The sequence below is a fragment of the Gallus gallus genome (assembly GCF_016699485.2).
Source record: "Gallus gallus isolate bGalGal1 chromosome 32 unlocalized genomic scaffold, bGalGal1.mat.broiler.GRCg7b 32_unloc4, whole genome shotgun sequence".
In the NCBI taxonomy this organism is placed as follows: domain Eukaryota; kingdom Metazoa; phylum Chordata; class Aves; order Galliformes; family Phasianidae; genus Gallus; species Gallus gallus.
The window spans coordinates 1-15,580 of NW_024095951.1; the positions used below are offsets into that span (position 1 = coordinate 1).

At 60.2% G+C, this 15,580-nt stretch overlaps 3 protein-coding genes across 10 annotated transcripts; 1 reads left to right on the forward strand and 2 right to left on the reverse strand.

Moving 5' to 3' along the window:
• Positions 1–138: 138 nt before the first annotated feature.
• Positions 139–1,650, forward strand: LOC124417569 (the record flags this gene model as incomplete). Its single annotated transcript, XM_046906020.1, has 3 exons — positions 139–300; positions 817–919; positions 1,242–1,650. Coding segments are annotated over 3 exons (674 nt in total), but the record flags the coding sequence as incomplete, so codon positions are not given.
• A 2,892-nt stretch (positions 1,651–4,542) lies between these two features.
• Positions 4,543–8,273, reverse strand: LOC121108697. Of its 5 annotated transcripts, none has more exons than XM_040656776.2 (9): positions 8,154–8,273; positions 6,361–6,712; positions 6,166–6,219; positions 5,946–6,002; positions 5,748–5,807; positions 5,584–5,648; positions 5,303–5,378; positions 5,103–5,149; positions 4,543–4,919 (listed from the first exon to the last, which is right to left on the reverse strand). In XM_040656776.2, exons 2-9 carry the CDS (start codon positions 6,544–6,546, stop codon positions 4,718–4,720), a joined length of 747 nt encoding a protein of 248 aa, XP_040512710.1. In that variant the 5' UTR covers positions 6,547–6,712; positions 8,154–8,273; the 3' UTR covers positions 4,543–4,717. The 5 variants fall into 5 exon arrangements, with proteins under 5 accessions (XP_040512710.1, XP_040512711.1, XP_040512707.1 ...); XM_040656777.2 differs by having other exon boundaries at positions 6,361–6,580; positions 8,131–8,273; XM_040656773.2 differs by having other exon boundaries at positions 8,131–8,273.
• A 2,444-nt stretch (positions 8,274–10,717) lies between these two features.
• LOC112531395 lies at positions 10,718–14,688 on the reverse strand. Of its 4 annotated transcripts, none has more exons than XM_040656781.2 (9): positions 14,569–14,688; positions 12,763–13,114; positions 12,568–12,621; positions 12,348–12,404; positions 12,150–12,209; positions 11,985–12,049; positions 11,713–11,788; positions 11,512–11,558; positions 10,718–11,328 (listed from the first exon to the last, which is right to left on the reverse strand). In XM_040656781.2, the coding sequence occupies exons 2-9, from the start codon at positions 12,946–12,948 to the stop codon at positions 11,127–11,129; spliced, it is 747 nt and encodes a 248-aa protein (XP_040512715.1). In that variant the 5' UTR covers positions 12,949–13,114; positions 14,569–14,688; the 3' UTR covers positions 10,718–11,126. The 4 variants fall into 4 exon arrangements, with proteins under 4 accessions (XP_040512715.1, XP_040512714.1, XP_040512712.1 ...); XM_040656780.1 differs by having other exon boundaries at positions 12,763–12,982; positions 14,546–14,688; XM_040656778.2 differs by having other exon boundaries at positions 14,546–14,688.
• Positions 14,689–15,580: the final 892 nt, after the last annotated feature.

Sequence of the window (15,580 nt, forward strand, 5' to 3'; positions counted from 1 at the left end):
GTGAGTATGTTTGTGGCTGCAGCCCCTGCTTGATGCAGCTGCTCAGCTCTCCTGCAGCAACGTTTGCTCCTTGTGACCATGGGCGTCCTGCCATGGGAACCCAGGCAAAAATAGGTGATGTGACCGTCTGCCTGTGAGCAGGTGATCCCAGCGAGCAGAAAGGGCAGCTGGAGCCGTGGCTCACACCGTGTCTTCTCCTTTTGTACAGGTTTCGACGGGAGTTTGTACCCAAACCACCACCCAGGACAGCCCGCAAGGCCTGCCATGTCCCATTGCCACCTCTTGACCAGGGCAAGAAAGGTAAAGCAGCTGCCAGCTCCTCTCCATCCTACACGCATCCAACGTGCGATGGGAAAATCCCCAGCCCACGATCATCCAAAGGCTCTGACTTGTGAAACCATTCACGCCAGCTCGGCACTGCCTCTCCTCCTGACCACACGTTGTCCTCATGAAGTCTAAGACGCTGGGTGCGATGTTCCCACAGTGCCCCCATCCCTGGCTATGGCAAGAGCTGGGGGGGTCCTAGGCCCAGTCCTCCTCCCAGGAAACGAGCTCCCAAAAGAGACTGCCACCTCACTCGCACCACCCAGGTCCTCTTTCCCAAAGCAAATGCCACTCAGGCAGCCCCAAAACAGAGCTGCGCCCCGGAGAGGAGGAGCTGGGATCAAGGCACAGAGGGCCCGCGGTCTCTGGGGATCGCATCTGCGAGGGGAGCAGAGCGGCCCTCTCGGGTGCTTTGGGACAGGCCTGTGTGTCACCGGGCCAGCAGGTTCACAGTCATCCCCCTCTGACGAGATCTCTCCTTCCCAATTCCAGAGGAACTTCCTGAATTGCCACCCCTCCCCAGCTGGATCCGCGTTACCTTTCTAGTGAAAAAACAGCCTGAGAAGGAAACAAGCGATGTCAAGAAGAAGGCCAGGTGAGACTGCAGGCTCAGGGTTGGGATCTGCACGGGGTGTTTCCCTGAGCCGGCAAGGGCCCATTCCCCAAGCCCAGGCAGTCACTGTTCAGGGCCGGCCAGCAGTGCTGAATGCAGCACGTGGAGGGGTGGGATGGGGCTGCCGGGAGCCCCCATTTCACACGGCTGGCCCCTCTCCAGCCCTCAAGAGAGCGCCAGCGCGCCCCGAGAGCTGCACGTGGGGAAGGCTGCGTTGCAGCCCAGGGTCCTGGCTCGGGGTTGCATTATACGGCCCCAAAGCCATCACCCACTCAGGCAGACCCCTCCCGCTGTGTCCTTTCAGTCAGCTGCCAGCGGTCCCGGGGGCGTCTTCTGCCAAAAAGCAGCCTCAGAAAAAAAAGAAGGGAAAATGCTCTACCAAAAGCAAGGCGGCAGAGATGGCTCCAGCAGAGGCAGCGCAACCTCCAAGTGGCAAAGAAGAAGAACGCGGCGCGGTGAAAGCCCCCGCTGGAGGAGGAGTGCCGCAAAAGGCACAGGCCAAGCTCAGAAAGCACCGTGGAGCCCCAGCCCTGCAACAAACACCACTGGCAGCCCTATGGTCCTCGAGCTCTGAGACCAGCCTGCCCGAGGAGCGCACCTACAGCGCCTCTGCTGCGGTGCCACTGATGCACAGGAGGACCAGATCTCTGCAGAGTCAGCCACCAAAGACCAAAGCGGGGCTCCACAGGCGGGGGATGTCCTGTCCACTCTGACCAGGGCATGGGGTGCCCAGGAGAAGCAGAGCTCCACCTGAGGCTGCCAAACAGGTGTGCGATTCCTCTCTGTGCCATTCCTGGGGGCCTGTCTGCACCCTTCTTTGGTTTTGGCTCCAAGTTTGCTTTCGGAGGCACTTCTTGCCATAAGACTCTGACTTGGCTAGGAGATGACAGGTGGGTGTGGCAATCAGCATCACTTGGTGGACAATTTTACATTTGAAAGCATTTCTTTGCAGCTGTTTGCCTTTGGAAAAGAGTGCTGAGGAGTGTTTACTTGAGGAAGGTGTGGGCTGTGACCAAAAACTCCAGCTTGGTATAGGAGAACTGAGGGAACAACGCCATCGTATCCTGCAAAAAACAGGATGCAGGTGGGCACCTCCCTGCTCCCTCCTATCTGCTGGCAAGGCGCGGGAGATGGGGACAAAGGAGTTTCTGCTGAGATCCCAAAGCCACAAGCCACCACTCCAAAGAGAGCTGACCGTTGTCGTCAACTGAACAACGACCCCTGATGACCCATCACTACTGTAGATCGACGTCTGAGCTACGAACCACGCTGGACCTGTGGTGGTGACTGTCTCTCTCTTGCTTCCTACAAAGACGGCTTGCTTTTATTTGCTATATTTTCTATCGCCCGTCTTCCCTTCCCCATCTCCCTAAACAACTTGGGTTTGTAATAAACTGGACGGGCTAACATTTAACCCGTGGTGTCTTAAGCTCTCTGTCAGGTGTACATAGAATAAAAGAACCTCCTCTCGCTCTGATAATGGGAGCGAGACAGTGCCGTCTCTTTGAAGAAAAGCAGAGGTAGAGGGACAATGGGGACTCTTCCTTCCAAGACCCCTTGGCTCTGACAGACAAGGTGGCTACACTCCTTGGAGCCTTGGGATCTCGAGCTCCTCATTTTCCAGTGTCACGCTCTCTTCTGGTGGCACGCAGAGCACACCAAAGCCCACGAATAGGCAGCGTTTGAAAGGCGTAGCTATGCGTGAGGCCCAAGAGTTTCCTTCCAACTCTCTGCTCCTTTAGATCCCTGGTGGGAAGAGAAGGGTTTTCTGGGAGGCGCTGGCATAGCTTAGGAGCAAAACACTGCAGCTGGGCAACTTGTAGGGAAGGGAGAAAGAGAGTCAGAGAGATGGCTGCCCCCCCTCGGCCGGAGAGCCGTGTGTGGGAAAGGCTGTGTCACAGCCACGGGTCCTGGCTCGGGGCTGCAACACGTGCCTCTTCTGAGCACAGCAGTCATGAGCATTGTTCCAAGAACAACGTGGGGTTACCAAGAACATTTCAGAAGCAAGGAGGAGAAGGCCAGAGGCCTGGAAACACGACCTGTGGAGGAGCTGCCCTGAGCAACCGAGCGCTGAACATCTAGCATTCAACACTCACTCGTCGAGAGCAGCTGCTTCGGTCCGGCCTGGCCAGAACCGCAGCAAGCGATCTCAAGGCACGAGGGAAAAGACCTCCAAGCACTCTGCCCTTGCTCCTGACCCTCGTCCCTGCCCCCACCTGCCCTCACAGTACAGCCACCTTCTCTTGAGCAGGGTAAAGAGCAGTGAGAATTCATACTTGGTTATCCTGGCAGTGTTTGTGGGCCACAAAGAGAAATCCCTGCATTCCAGAAAACAGAGGCAAAAAGAGACAGTCGGAGGAGCACCTAATAAAGATGTGACGATGTTCTCAGCTGCGGCTGCTGTTGCTGGATACAAGCAACCACACGAGGGAGGCTGAGCACGCTCTCCTGTCTCTATCCCAATCCAGGAAACACACAGAAGAGCTCAGTGCTCTCTTGCTTTCATTTCCTTCCATGACCAATTTTAAAATGCACCTTGTTCTAGGCCGGCACAAGCTCTAGGGCCTAAAGGCAGCGCCTGAGTGGCCAGCACAGCCCCGGGGCCTAAAGCCTCAGCCAGAGAGGCATGAGGGCCCTGTGACCTAAAGCCATCACAAGAGAGGCCAGCACCGACCCCAGCGCCTAAAGCCACAGCCCGAGATGCCTAAACAGACCCCGGGGCCTGAAGCCACAGGCAGGCAGGCCTGCACTGGCGCTGCATCCTGAAGACTCATCCCCAGCCTGAGAGGCCAGCACCAGCCCTGGGCCTAAAGCCAGAGTCACGGCATCGAGAGGCCAGCACCAGCTCCAGGGCCTAAAGCCACAGCCCAAAGGGCCAGCACGTGCCCTGGGGCCTGAAGCCACTGCTAGAGAGGCCAGCACCGGCCCCAGGGCCTGAAGCCACAGCCTGACAGGCTGGAACCAATCCGGGGAGTTCAAGCCACTACCACAGTTAGAGAGCTCAGCACAGGACTCAGGGTCTGAAGACACAGCCCCACCCTGAGAGGCCAGCACTGGCCTCGAGGCACACAGGGGTGCATTCCAATTGGTTTCTACTGATTCCTATTGGTCTCTATTCACCCCCATCAGTCCTTGCTGGTCTTTTCTGGACGCTGACGCATTCCTTTCACAAAAACCAGGTCTGATGTCCCACTCGTTTTCGGGTTTGTTGCCCGTTGGTAAAATATTTTATGACGTATACATATCAATCTATGTCTCGTCCCACTCAGTGCATTTTGAGGGGGTGAATCTTTTTCCATCTCCTGAGTCGCGCCTCCCCTGGTCAGCAAAGGGTCACTGCCGCAATGGAGTCATCCAAACTCAGAGGATTAATACACATCCATTTATTGACAGCATTCTTAACAACTGACAACAGCCCATTGGAGGTAACATTGCCTAATGGGCGAATTACAATTCATAAGCCTTATAGGTAACCAGTCGTAGGAAATGGCTGCTACGAAGTCTCAAAGAATCCAAGAAGCCACGTCCTGGCGTCAGGTGCACATCTTCAGTCTGATGGGTCGTCGGAGGTGGTGGTGTTCAGTTGACGACGACAGAACAAACGTATTTGTACGTCCAAAGTGGTGGCACTCAGCCGCCTGCCAGCACTGCCCCACAGCTGTGCCTGTGCGCCCCTGGGGGCAGGAGCACAGGAGAGGCCCCTTCCGTGGGGACAGAGCTCTCTCCCCGCGCCCCACCACTGCGCAGCCCCGAGCTGGGAGGGGGGACTGAGAGGGGCGGTCAGATGGGCAGCAGCCCATCACAGACCACACGCAGGCTCCTGCTCGCAAAGTACGCCGGGGAAGCGTACATTGCCTGGGGCAGCACTTGCAGCAGGAGCCGATACAACAGCTCCTGGTCATAGTGCTGGGCGTACAGCACTGCAGAGCCCAGCACGGCAACGAGCAGCAGCTGGAGGCTGACGAAGATGAGGCAGATTGTCCTGGGGGGCAAAAGACGGCCGGGCTGGGAATGAGGCGTTCCGACCCCACGGCAGCACAGCCCCACACAGCACCAAAGGGGCCGCCCGGGAGCCCCGCCGGCTGCAGCGGGGTCGAGGCCATCAGCCCACTGCCTGGAGCCCGGCTGCTGCTGGCTGGGCACAGGGCAATGAGGGGATACTCACTTCATCCAGAAGGCGAGCCCTCGTCTCCTCGCCTGCTCCTTCTTCTCCTGTAGGTGAAGACGGGGCAGGGGTGCTGGTCAGGCCCTGCTGCACAGCCGGGGCTCGTGCAGGACAGTGGCAGCCCCAGCACTGCAGGGAGCCCTGTCCCCGAGGAGAACCTTGTCGGACAGGGTGAGGGTGCGCTGGGCTCTGCCCCTTACCAGCTCTGCCTCCACCAGCTTCGGCAGCACAGCCCCAGGCACGTGGGCTGCCTCCAGCTCCAGCTGATGCTGCTGCCTGTAGGGAACAAGGCCTGCTTGGAGGGTGCCGGCCTCTGTCAGCACGCGGGCTCCCCAGCAGTGCGTGCCCACCCCCCGACCCCCCGGGCTGGGGTCGGGCTGCTCTGTCACACCATGTGCCCAACTGAAACCCAAGCCCCAAGCCCAGCAGCACTGCAGTCCCGTTGCTGCCCCGGGTGCTGCAGAGGCCCAGTCCCACTCACCAGGCACCCTCCAGCTCCAGCTCCTCCCGCTCCTCTTGCAGGCGCTGTTTTTCCTGGCGCAGCACCTGGCAGACAAAAGCGTGAGTGCCCGTGCCCGCTGCAGACGTCCTCCAGGTCCCCACGCGGGGGCGGGCAGCCCCCATCCCCTCGCCCCTCCACGCTACCTCCATCTCCTCTGTCTCAGCCTGCAGCTGCTGTTCCAGCTGGGCAACGAGCTGCTTCTCCTGCAAAGACAAAGGGTGTGCCATGTGGGGCGGCTGCGCCGGGCCCCATGGACCCGAGGGACGGGGACCGAGGTCCTCCCACAGAGCCAAAGCTGTGAGGACGCTGAGCTCTGAGGACGAGCCCCCGCTCCCCCCTACCTGCTTCAGCTTCTCTTTCCTGGCAGCTGTTCTTTCTGCCCGTAATTTCTGGGCATCCTGTGGGAAAGAAGAAGAGGAGCAGCCATCAGGGCAGCAGCACTCCCACGGAGCTCCGTCTGACGGCAGCTCCATGCCGCCATCCCCTCCTGCCCCCTCCGTCGGGGTAACCAGTGCCCACAGGGCTGGAGATGCAGACCTACACGAGGGGACATCTGCTCACCTTCATCAAGGATTCCCTGGCCACGGCCTTGCACTTCTCCACGGCCGCATGAGCCTGTGTGAAGGGAGAGGAGCAGCGTTGGCACCGAGGTGCTGCCGGCAGCTCTGCATCCCACCGGAGGTGCCCGGCCCTCTGCTGCCTCCAGCCGGCAGCTCCCCCCGCCGGCCCTTCTGTGTCTGTGCACCCAGAGCTCACCAGCAGCTCCTCCTCCACCAGCTTCGCACGCCACACCGCCCTTAATCTTCTGCTGACACACTGGGCCCGCATTACTGCACCACTCGCACAGCTCCTCGCTGGACCAGCACCACCCGCAGAATGGGGCCAGCAGGTTCCGCGCTGACCCACTGCCCCTGCCCCACCCCAGGGCATCTGTGAGGTCATCACGTCATGGTGATATCACCCGCACAGGAGGGTCCTGGAAGATCATAGAACCATAGGATGGTCCGTGTTGGAAGGGTCCTGGAAGATCATAGAACTGCAGGACGGCGTGGCTTGGGAGGTTCCTTAGTGATCACAGAACCATAGAATGGTTTGTGTTGCAAGAGTCCTGGAAGATGATAGAACCACAGGATGGTGTGGCTTGGAACGGTCCTGGAAGATCATAGAATCACAGAATGGTTCTTTGAAACAGCTGTGAAGGATCTGTGAGCAAATCCGCCGTCAGTAGTTGGTGCCGCGGGAAGGCCTGAGGTCCGACCTGTCCTCCAACGGCTTCAGCGTAACTTTGGAAAGACAGTGCTCACACCTGGTTTGTTCTATCTGCCAGGACGTCTGTTCCCTCAGATGGCATTTCTGGAGTCGGTTTCCCCAGCTCCGGAAAGAAGGGTTTGTGTTAGGGTTAGGATTATCATTAAGTTTACCATTACGGTTAGTGCTGGAGTTGGGGCTATGGTTAGGGCTAGGGTTTGGCTTAGGGTTAGGCTTAAGCTTAGGGCTATGGATTGGGTTAGGGTTAGCTGTTGGCTTAGGTTTAGGATTAGGGATTGCCTTAGGTTTAGGATTAGGTGTTGGTTTAGATGTTGGGCTAGGGTTAGGGTTTGGGTTAGGCGTTGGTTTAGGTCTCCCCGGAGCCCTCTCTTCTCCAAGCTGAACAAGCCCAGTTCCCTCAACCTTTCCTCACAGGAGAGGTGCTCCAGCCCTCTGGCCATCTTAGTGGCCCTCCTCTGGACCTGCTCCAAGAGCGCCACGTCCTTCCTGTGCTGGGGGCTCCAGGCCTGGACGCGGTGCTTCACATGGGGCCTCACAAGAGCCGAGCAGAGCGGGACAATCCCCTCCCTCTCCCTGCTGGACACCCTTTTTGTAATGCAGCCCAGAACACAGTTGGCCTTCTGGGCGGCAAGCGCACACTGCTGGCTCACGTCCAGCTTCTCAGTCCACCAGGACCCCCAAGTCCTTCTCCACACGGCTGCTCTCAAGGGCTTCTTCGCCCAGTTTATCCAAGTACCTGGGACCGCCCCGGCCCAAGTGCAGCACCCTGCACTGGGCCTCATTCAACCTCATTAGGTTCACTCCAGTCCCCTTAGGTGAACTCCAGTCTCAAATTCTTAGACGACTGAGCTCGTGACAACTGTTAGCATTGAGAAAAGAGATCATAAGGGGCTGTAAAACAATTCGAGGAGGGAAAAGCTGTTGTCTGCAAAATACCACAGCCTGGGGACAGCAGCCAGCTGCTGCGGGCGTTCCTACGGCAGGAAGGGACACAGGGGGCACGGCCCAGCTTGGGGACATGAGGGGCAACCAAAGGGACCTCGCTCACACCACTGGGACCACGGTGCCACGGGACAAGCCAGGGCCCGTCGGGAGACATGGGGAGGAGGGATGGAGAAGAGCACAAGGGAAGGAATGGATGGTGGCACGGAAGGGATGGAGGACGAGGGAGGGACACACAGCAGGCCGTGCCTGGGCCCACACGGGTGATCTGTTGGCCCCGCGGCCGTGCTGGCTGCCACTGTGCCCACCACTTACCAGAACAGCACATCGACACTCACTGCCAAATCGCTTCGGGCGCCTTTAACGCCCACACACAACACGACCAGGCCGGAAAGGCACAAAGCGCAACGGCGGCCACGCCGGGCGGACGCCATCACGCCCGCCGGGCCTCCACAACCGTCCTCCACCGGCACCGCCGCAGCCAATCAGCGGCCGCCGCTGGCAGCGCGGCCAATCACAGCAGCCGTGCGCGCCCCATTCCCGGCGCGGCTCTCTCTCAGGACCACGCTCGGCTCGGCTCGGCTCGGCTCGGCTCGGCTCGGCTCGGCTCGGCTCGGCTCGGCTCGGCTCGGCTCGGCTCGGCTCGGCTCGGCTCGGCTCGGCTCGGCTCGGCTCGGCTCGGCTCGGCTCGGCTCGGCTCGGCTCGGCTCGGCTCGGCTCGGCTCGGCTCGGCTCGGCTCGGCTCGGCGGGCATCGCCCCTCGCAGCCCCCGCGGCCGCCTGTGAAGTGAAGCGAAGGGAAGTGAAGTGAAGTGAAGGGGGGTGGCGGTGAGGAGAGGCGGCCCCGACGGAGCCGCGGTGCATCGCACGGCGCTGGGAGCGGCCCCGGATACCGCCCAGGTACCGCCCGGGACGGTTCCCTCTGCGGGGCGGTCCGCGGGCCGGGTGCGGGCGGGCCGATGGCGCCCAGGGAGACGCGTGGGGGGGTGTGGGTGTGGGAGAGTGTCGTTCTTCATTGCCACGGGATTTCGAGCACTCCTCGAGCCGCTCAGTCCCCCCGCTCAGACCCACGTTTTCGCCATTCCTTCCGCTCTGCTCACTCACTCCTCAGTGTCTCGGTGTGACTCAGCGCTGTGTGGTGCTGCGTCCCATCGGAGGGGTATTGAAGAGTGAGAAGAGGAGCCTGCATTCCAAGCGCTTTCACAGACACTAGGTCTGGAATAAGAGGGAGGATGAAGGCCGTAAAGATTAGGACTGGAGAGCAGCTGGGAATGATTTGGCAGGGAGGTGATTGGATGTGTCCAGGGCAAGCTGAAAGCGGTTCGGGGGCTGCCCCCCCTCCTCGGGGTCAGAAGTTTGCAGCGAGGAAGACTATGAGCCTTCATCATCACGCCCTACTATGCACGCGCAAGGGGGGGAGGGACTGCATGCTCATGGGCTCTCGGGAATGTAATGAATATGTCTCCAAATTCCTGTCAACTCTTGATTATGTATTAGTTCGACCGATATCTATAGCCCAATTTCTCCTGACGGTGTGCAGGTGAGGTGGAGCGATCCCCCTTGCACCAGGGTGTACGCGCGTCACCAAGAAACACAGGCCTGCTCTATATCCTTCCCGGCTAGAGGGTCTGATTTCCACATGTCAAGAAGCACTATGGCAAATCCACCTGCAGAAAGCACAGCCCTTCCATTGAGTAACAAAGAAAGCACTCTGCCCTTGCTCCTGACCCTCGTCCCTGCCCCCACCTGCCCTCACAGTACAGCCATCTTCTCTTGAGCAGGGTAAAGAGCAGTGAGAATTCATACTTGGTTATCCTGGCACAAAGAGTTTGTGGGCCACAAAGAGAAATGCCCTGCATTCCAGAAAACAGAGGCAAAAAGAGACAGACGGAGGAGCGCCTAATAAAGATGTGACGATGTTCTCAGCTGCGGCTGCTGTTGCTGGATACAAGCAACCACACGAGGGAGGCTGAGCACGCTCTCCTGTCTCCATCCCAATCCAGGAAACACACAGAAGAGCTCAGTGCTCTCTTGCTTTCATTTCCTTCCATGACCAATTTTAAAATGCACCTTGTTCTAGGCCGGCACAAGCTCTAGGGCCTAAAGGCAGCGCCTGAGTGGCCAGCACAGCCCCGGGGCCTAAAGCCTCAGCCAGAGAGGCATGAGGGCCCTGTGACCTAAAGCCATCACAAGAGAGGCCAGCACCGACCCCAGCGCCTAAAGCCACAGCCCGAGATGCCTAAACAGACCCCGGGGCCTGAAGCCACAGGCAGGCAGGCCTGCACTGGCGCTGCATCCTGAAGACTCATCCCCAGCCTGAGAGGCCAGCACCAGCCCTGGGCCTAAAGCCAGAGTCACGGCATCGAGAGGCCAGCACCAGCTCCAGGGCCTAAAGCCACAGCCCAAAGGGCCAGCACGTGCCCTGGGGCCTGAAGCCACTGCTAGAGAGGCCAGCACCGGCCCCAGGGCCTGAAGCCACAGCCTGACAGGCTGGAACCAATCCGGGGAGTTCAAGCCACTACCACAGTTAGAGAGCTCAGCACAGGACTCAGGGTCTGAAGACACAGCCCCACCCTGAGAGGCCAGCACTGGCCTCGAGGCACACAGGGGTGCATTCCAATTGGTTTCTACTGATTCCTATTGGTCTCTATTCACCCCCATCAGTCCTTGCTGGTCTTTTCCAGACGCTGACACATTCCTTTCACAAAAACGAGGTCTGATGTCCCACTTGTTTTCGGGTTTGTTGCCCGTTTGTAAAATATTTTATGACGTATACATATCAATCTCTGTCTCGTCCCACTCAGTGCATTTTGAGGGGGTGAATCTTTTTCCATCTCCCGAGTCGCGCCTCCCCTGGTCAGCAAAGGGTCACTGCCGCAATGGAGTCATCCAAACTCAGAGGATTAATACACATCCATTTATTGACAGCATTCTTAACAACTGACAACAGCCCACTGGAGGTAACATTGCCTAATGGGCTAATTACAATTCATAAGCCTTACAGGTAACCAGCTGAAGGAAATGGCTGCTACGAAGACTCAAAGAATCCAAGAAGCCACGTCCTGGCGTCAGGTGCACATCTTCAGTCTGATGGGTCGTCGGAGGTGGTGGTGTTCAGTTGACGACGACAGTACCAACTTATTTGTAAGTCCAAAGTCCCAGCACTCAGCCGCCTGCCGGCACTGCCCCACAGCTGTGCCTGTGCGCCCCTGGGGGCAGGAGCACAGGAGAGGCCCCTTCCGTGGGGACAGAGCTCTCTCCCCGCGCCCCACCGCGCAGCCCCGAGCTGGGAGGGGGGACTGAGAGGGGCGGTCAGATGGGCAGCAGCCCATCACAGACGACACGCAGGCTCCTGCTCGCAAAGTACGCCGGGGAAGCGTACATTGCCTGGGGCAGCACTCGCAGCAGGAGCCGATACAACAGCTCCTGGTCATAGTGCTGGGCGTACAGCACTGCAGAGCCCAGCACAGCAACGAGCAGCAGCAGGAGGCTGACGAAGATGAGGCAGATTGTCCTGGGGGGCAAAAGACGGCCGGGCTGGGAATGAGGCGTTCCGACCCCACGGCAGCACAGCCCCACACAGCACCAAAGGGGCCGCCCGGGAGCCCCGCCGGCTGCAGCGGGGTCCAGGCCATCAGCCCACTGCCTGGAGCCCGGCTGCTGCTGGCTGGGCACAGGGCAATGAGGGGATACTCACTTCATCCAGAAGGCGAGCCCTCGTCTCCTCGCCTGCTCCTTCTTCTCCTGTAGGTGAAGACAGGGGCAGGGGTGCTGGTCAGGCCCTGCTGCACAGCCGGAGCTCGTGCAGGACAGTGGCAGCCCCAGCACTGCAGGGAGCCCTGTCCCCGAGGAGAACCTTGTCGGACAGGGTGAGGGTGCGCTGGGCTCTGCCCCTTACCAGCTCTGCCTCCACCAGCTTCGGCAGCACAGCCCCAGGCACGTGGGCTGCCTCCAGCTCCAGCTGATGCTGCTGCCTGTAGGGAACAAGGCCTGCTTGGAGGGTGCCGGCCTCTGTCAGCACGCAGGCTCCCCAGCAGTGCGTGCCCACCCCCGGGCTGGGGTCGGGCTGCTCTGTCACACCATGTGCCCAACTGAAACCCAAGCCCCAAGCCCAGCAGCACTGCAGTCCCGTTGCTGCCCCGGGTGCTGCAGAGGCCCAGTCCCACTCACCAGGCACCCTCCAGCTCCAGCTCCTCCCGCTCCTCTTGCAGGTGCTGTTTTTCCTGGCGCAGCACCTGGCAGACAAAAGCGTGAGTGCCCGTGCCTGCTGCAGACGTCCTCCAGGTCCCCACGCGGGGGCGGGCAGCCCCCATCCCCTCGTCCCCTCCACGCTACCTCCATCTCCTCTGTCTCAGCCTGCAGCTGCTCTTCCAGCTGGGCAACGAGCTGCTTCTCCTGCAAAGACAAAGGGTGTGCCATGTGGGGCGGCTGCGCCGGGCCCCATGGACCCGAGGGACGGGGACCGAGGTCCTCCCACAGAGCCAAAGCTGTGAGGACGCTGAGCTCTGAGGACGAGCCCCCGCTCCCCCCTACCTGCTTCAGCTTCTCTTTCCTGGCAGCTGTTCTTTCTGCCCGTAATTTCTGGGCATCCTGTGGGAAAGAAGAAGAGGAGCAGCCATCAGGGCAGCAGCACTCCCACGGAGCTCCGTCTGACGGCAGCTCCATGCCGCCATCCCCTCCTGCCCCCTCCGTCGGGGTAACCAGTGCCCACAGGGCTGGAGATGCAGACCTACACGAGGGGACATCTGCTCACCTTCATCAAGGATTCCCTGGCCACGGCCTTGCACTTCTCCACGGCCGCATGAGCCTGTGTGAAGGGAGAGGAGCAGCGTTGGCACCGAGGTGCTGCCGGCAGCTCTGCATCCCACCGGAGGTGCCCGGCCCTCTGCTGCCTCCAGCCGGCAGCTCCCCCCGCCGGCCCTTCTGTGTCTGTGCACCCAGAGCTCACCAGCAGCTCCTCCTCCACCAGCTTCGCACGCCACACCGCCCTTAATCTTCTGCTGACACACTGGGCCCGCATTACTGCACCACTCGCACAGCTCCTCGCTGGACCAGCACCACCCGCAGAATGGGGCCAGCAGGTTCCGCGCTGACCCACTGCCCCTGCCCCACCCCAGGGCATCTGTGAGGTCATCACGTCATGGTGATATCACCCGCACAGGAGGGTCCTGGAAGATCATAGAACCATAGGATGGTCCGTGTTGGAAGGGTCCTGGAAGATCATAGAACTGCAGGACGGCGTGGCTTGGGAGGTTCCTTAGTGATCACAGAACCATAGAATGGTTTGTGTTGCAAGAGTCCTGGAAGATGATAGAACCACAGGATGGTGTGGCTTGGAACGGTCCTGGAAGATCATAGGAATCACAGAATGGTTCTTTGAAACAGCTGTGAAGGATCTGTGAGCAAATCCGCCGTCAGTAGTTGGTGCCGCGGGAAGGCCTGAGGTCCGACCTGTCCTCCAACGGCTTCAGTGTAACTTTGGAAAGACAGTGCTCACACCTGGTTTGTTCTATCTGCCAGGATGTCTGTTCCCTCAGATGGCATTTCTGGAGTCGGTTTCCCCAGCTCCGGAAAGAAGGGTTTGTGTTAGGGTTAGGATTATCATTAAGTTTACCATTACGGTTAGTGCTGGAGTTAGGGCTATGGTTAGGGCTAGGGTTTGGCTTAGGGTTAGGCTTAAGCTTAGGGCTATGGATTGGGTTAGGGGATGGGTTAGGGTTAGCTGTTGGCTTAGGTTTAGGATTAGGGATTGCCTTAGGTTTAGGATTAGGTGTTGGTTTAGATGTTGGGCTAGGGTTAGGGTTTGGGTTAGGCGTTGGTTTAGGTCTCCCCGGAGCCCTCTCTTCTCCAAGCTGAACAAGCCCAGTTCCCTCAACCTTTCCTCACAGGAGAGGTGCTCCAGCCCTCTGGCCATCTTAGTGGCCCTCCTCTGGACCTGCTCCAAGAGCGCCACGTCCTTCCTGTGCTGGGGGCTCCAGGCCTGGACGCGGTGCTTCACATAGGGGCCTCACAAGAGCCGAGCAGAGTGGGACAATCCCCTCCCTCTCCCTGCTGGACACCCTTTTTGTAATGCAGCCCAGAACACAGTTGGCCTTCTGGGCGGCAAGCGCACACTGCTGGCTCACGTCCAGCTTCTCGTCCACCAGGACCCCCAAGTCCTTCTCCACACGGCTGCTCTCAAGGGCTTCTTCGCCCAGTTTATCCAAGTACCTGGGACCGCCCCGGCCCAAGTGCAGCACCCTGCACTGGGCCTCATTCAACCTCATTAGGTTCACTCCAGTCCCCTTAGGTGAACTCCAGTCTCAAATTCTTAGACGACTGAGCTCGTGACAACTGTTAGCATTGAGAAAAGAGATCATAAGGGGCTGTAAAACAATTCGAGGAGGGAAAAGCTGTTGTCTGCAAAATACCACAGCCTGGGGACAGCAGCCAGCTGCTGCGGGCGTTCCTACGGCAGGAAGGGACACAGGGGGCACGGCCCAGCTTGGGGACATGAGGGGCAACCAAAGGGACCTCGCTCACACCACTGGGACCACGGTGCCACGGGACAAGCCAGGGCCCGTCGGGAGACATGGGGAGGAGGGATGGAGAAGAGCACAAGGGAAGGAATGGATGGTGGCACGGAAGGGATGGAGGACGAGGGAGGGACACACAGCAGGCCGTGCCTGGGCCCACACGGGTGATCTGTTGGCCCCGCGGCCGTGCTGGCTGCCACTGTGCCCACCACTTACCAGAACAGCACATCGACACTCACTGCCAAATCGCTTCGGGCGCCTTTAACGCCCACACACAACACGACCAGGCCGGAAAGGCACAAAGCGCAACGGCGGCCACGCCGGGCGGACGCCATCACACCCGCCGGGCCTCCACAACCGTCCTCCACCGGCACCGCCGCAGCCAATCAGCGGCCGCCGCTGGCAGCGCGGCCAATCACAGCAGCCGTGCGCGCCCCATTCCCGGCGCGGCTCTCTCTCAGGACCACGCTCGGCTCGGCTCGGCTCGGCTCGGCTCGGCTCGGCTCGGCTCGGCTCGGCTCGGCTCGGCTCGGCTCGGCTCGGCTCGGCTCGGCTCGGCTCGGCTCGGCTCGGCTCGGCTCGGCTCGGCTCGGCTCGGCTCGGCTCGGCTCGGCTCGGCTCGGCGGGCATCGCCCCTCGCAGCCCCCGCGGCCGCCTGTGAAGTGAAGCGAAGGGAAGTGAAGTGAAGTGAAGGGGGGTGGCGGTGAGGAGAGGCGGCCCCGACGGAGCCGCGGTGCATCGCACGGCGCTGGGAGCGGCCCCGGATACCGCCCAGGTACCGCCCGGGACGGTTCCCTCTGCGGGGCGGTCCGCGGGCCGGGTGCGGGCGGGCCGATGGCGCCCAGGGAGACGCGTGGGGGGGTGTGGGTGTGGGAGAGTGTCGTTCTTCATTGCCACGGGATTTCGAGCACTCCTCGAGCCGCTCAGTCCCCCCGCTCAGACCCACGTTTTCGCCATTCCTTCCGCTCTGCTCACTCACTCCTCAGTGTCTCGGTGTGACTCAGCGCTGTGTGGTGCTGCGTCCCATCGGAGGGGTATTGAAGAGTGAGAAGAGGAGCCTGCATTCCAAGCGCTTTCACAGACACTAGGTCTGGAATAAGAGGGAGGATGAAGGCCGTAAAGATTAGGACTGGAGAGCAGCTGGGAATGATTTGGCAGGGAGGTGATTGGATGTGTCCAGGGCAAGCTGAAAGCGGTTCGGGGGCTGCCCCCCCTCCTCGGGGTCAGAAGTTTGCAGCGAGGAAGACTATG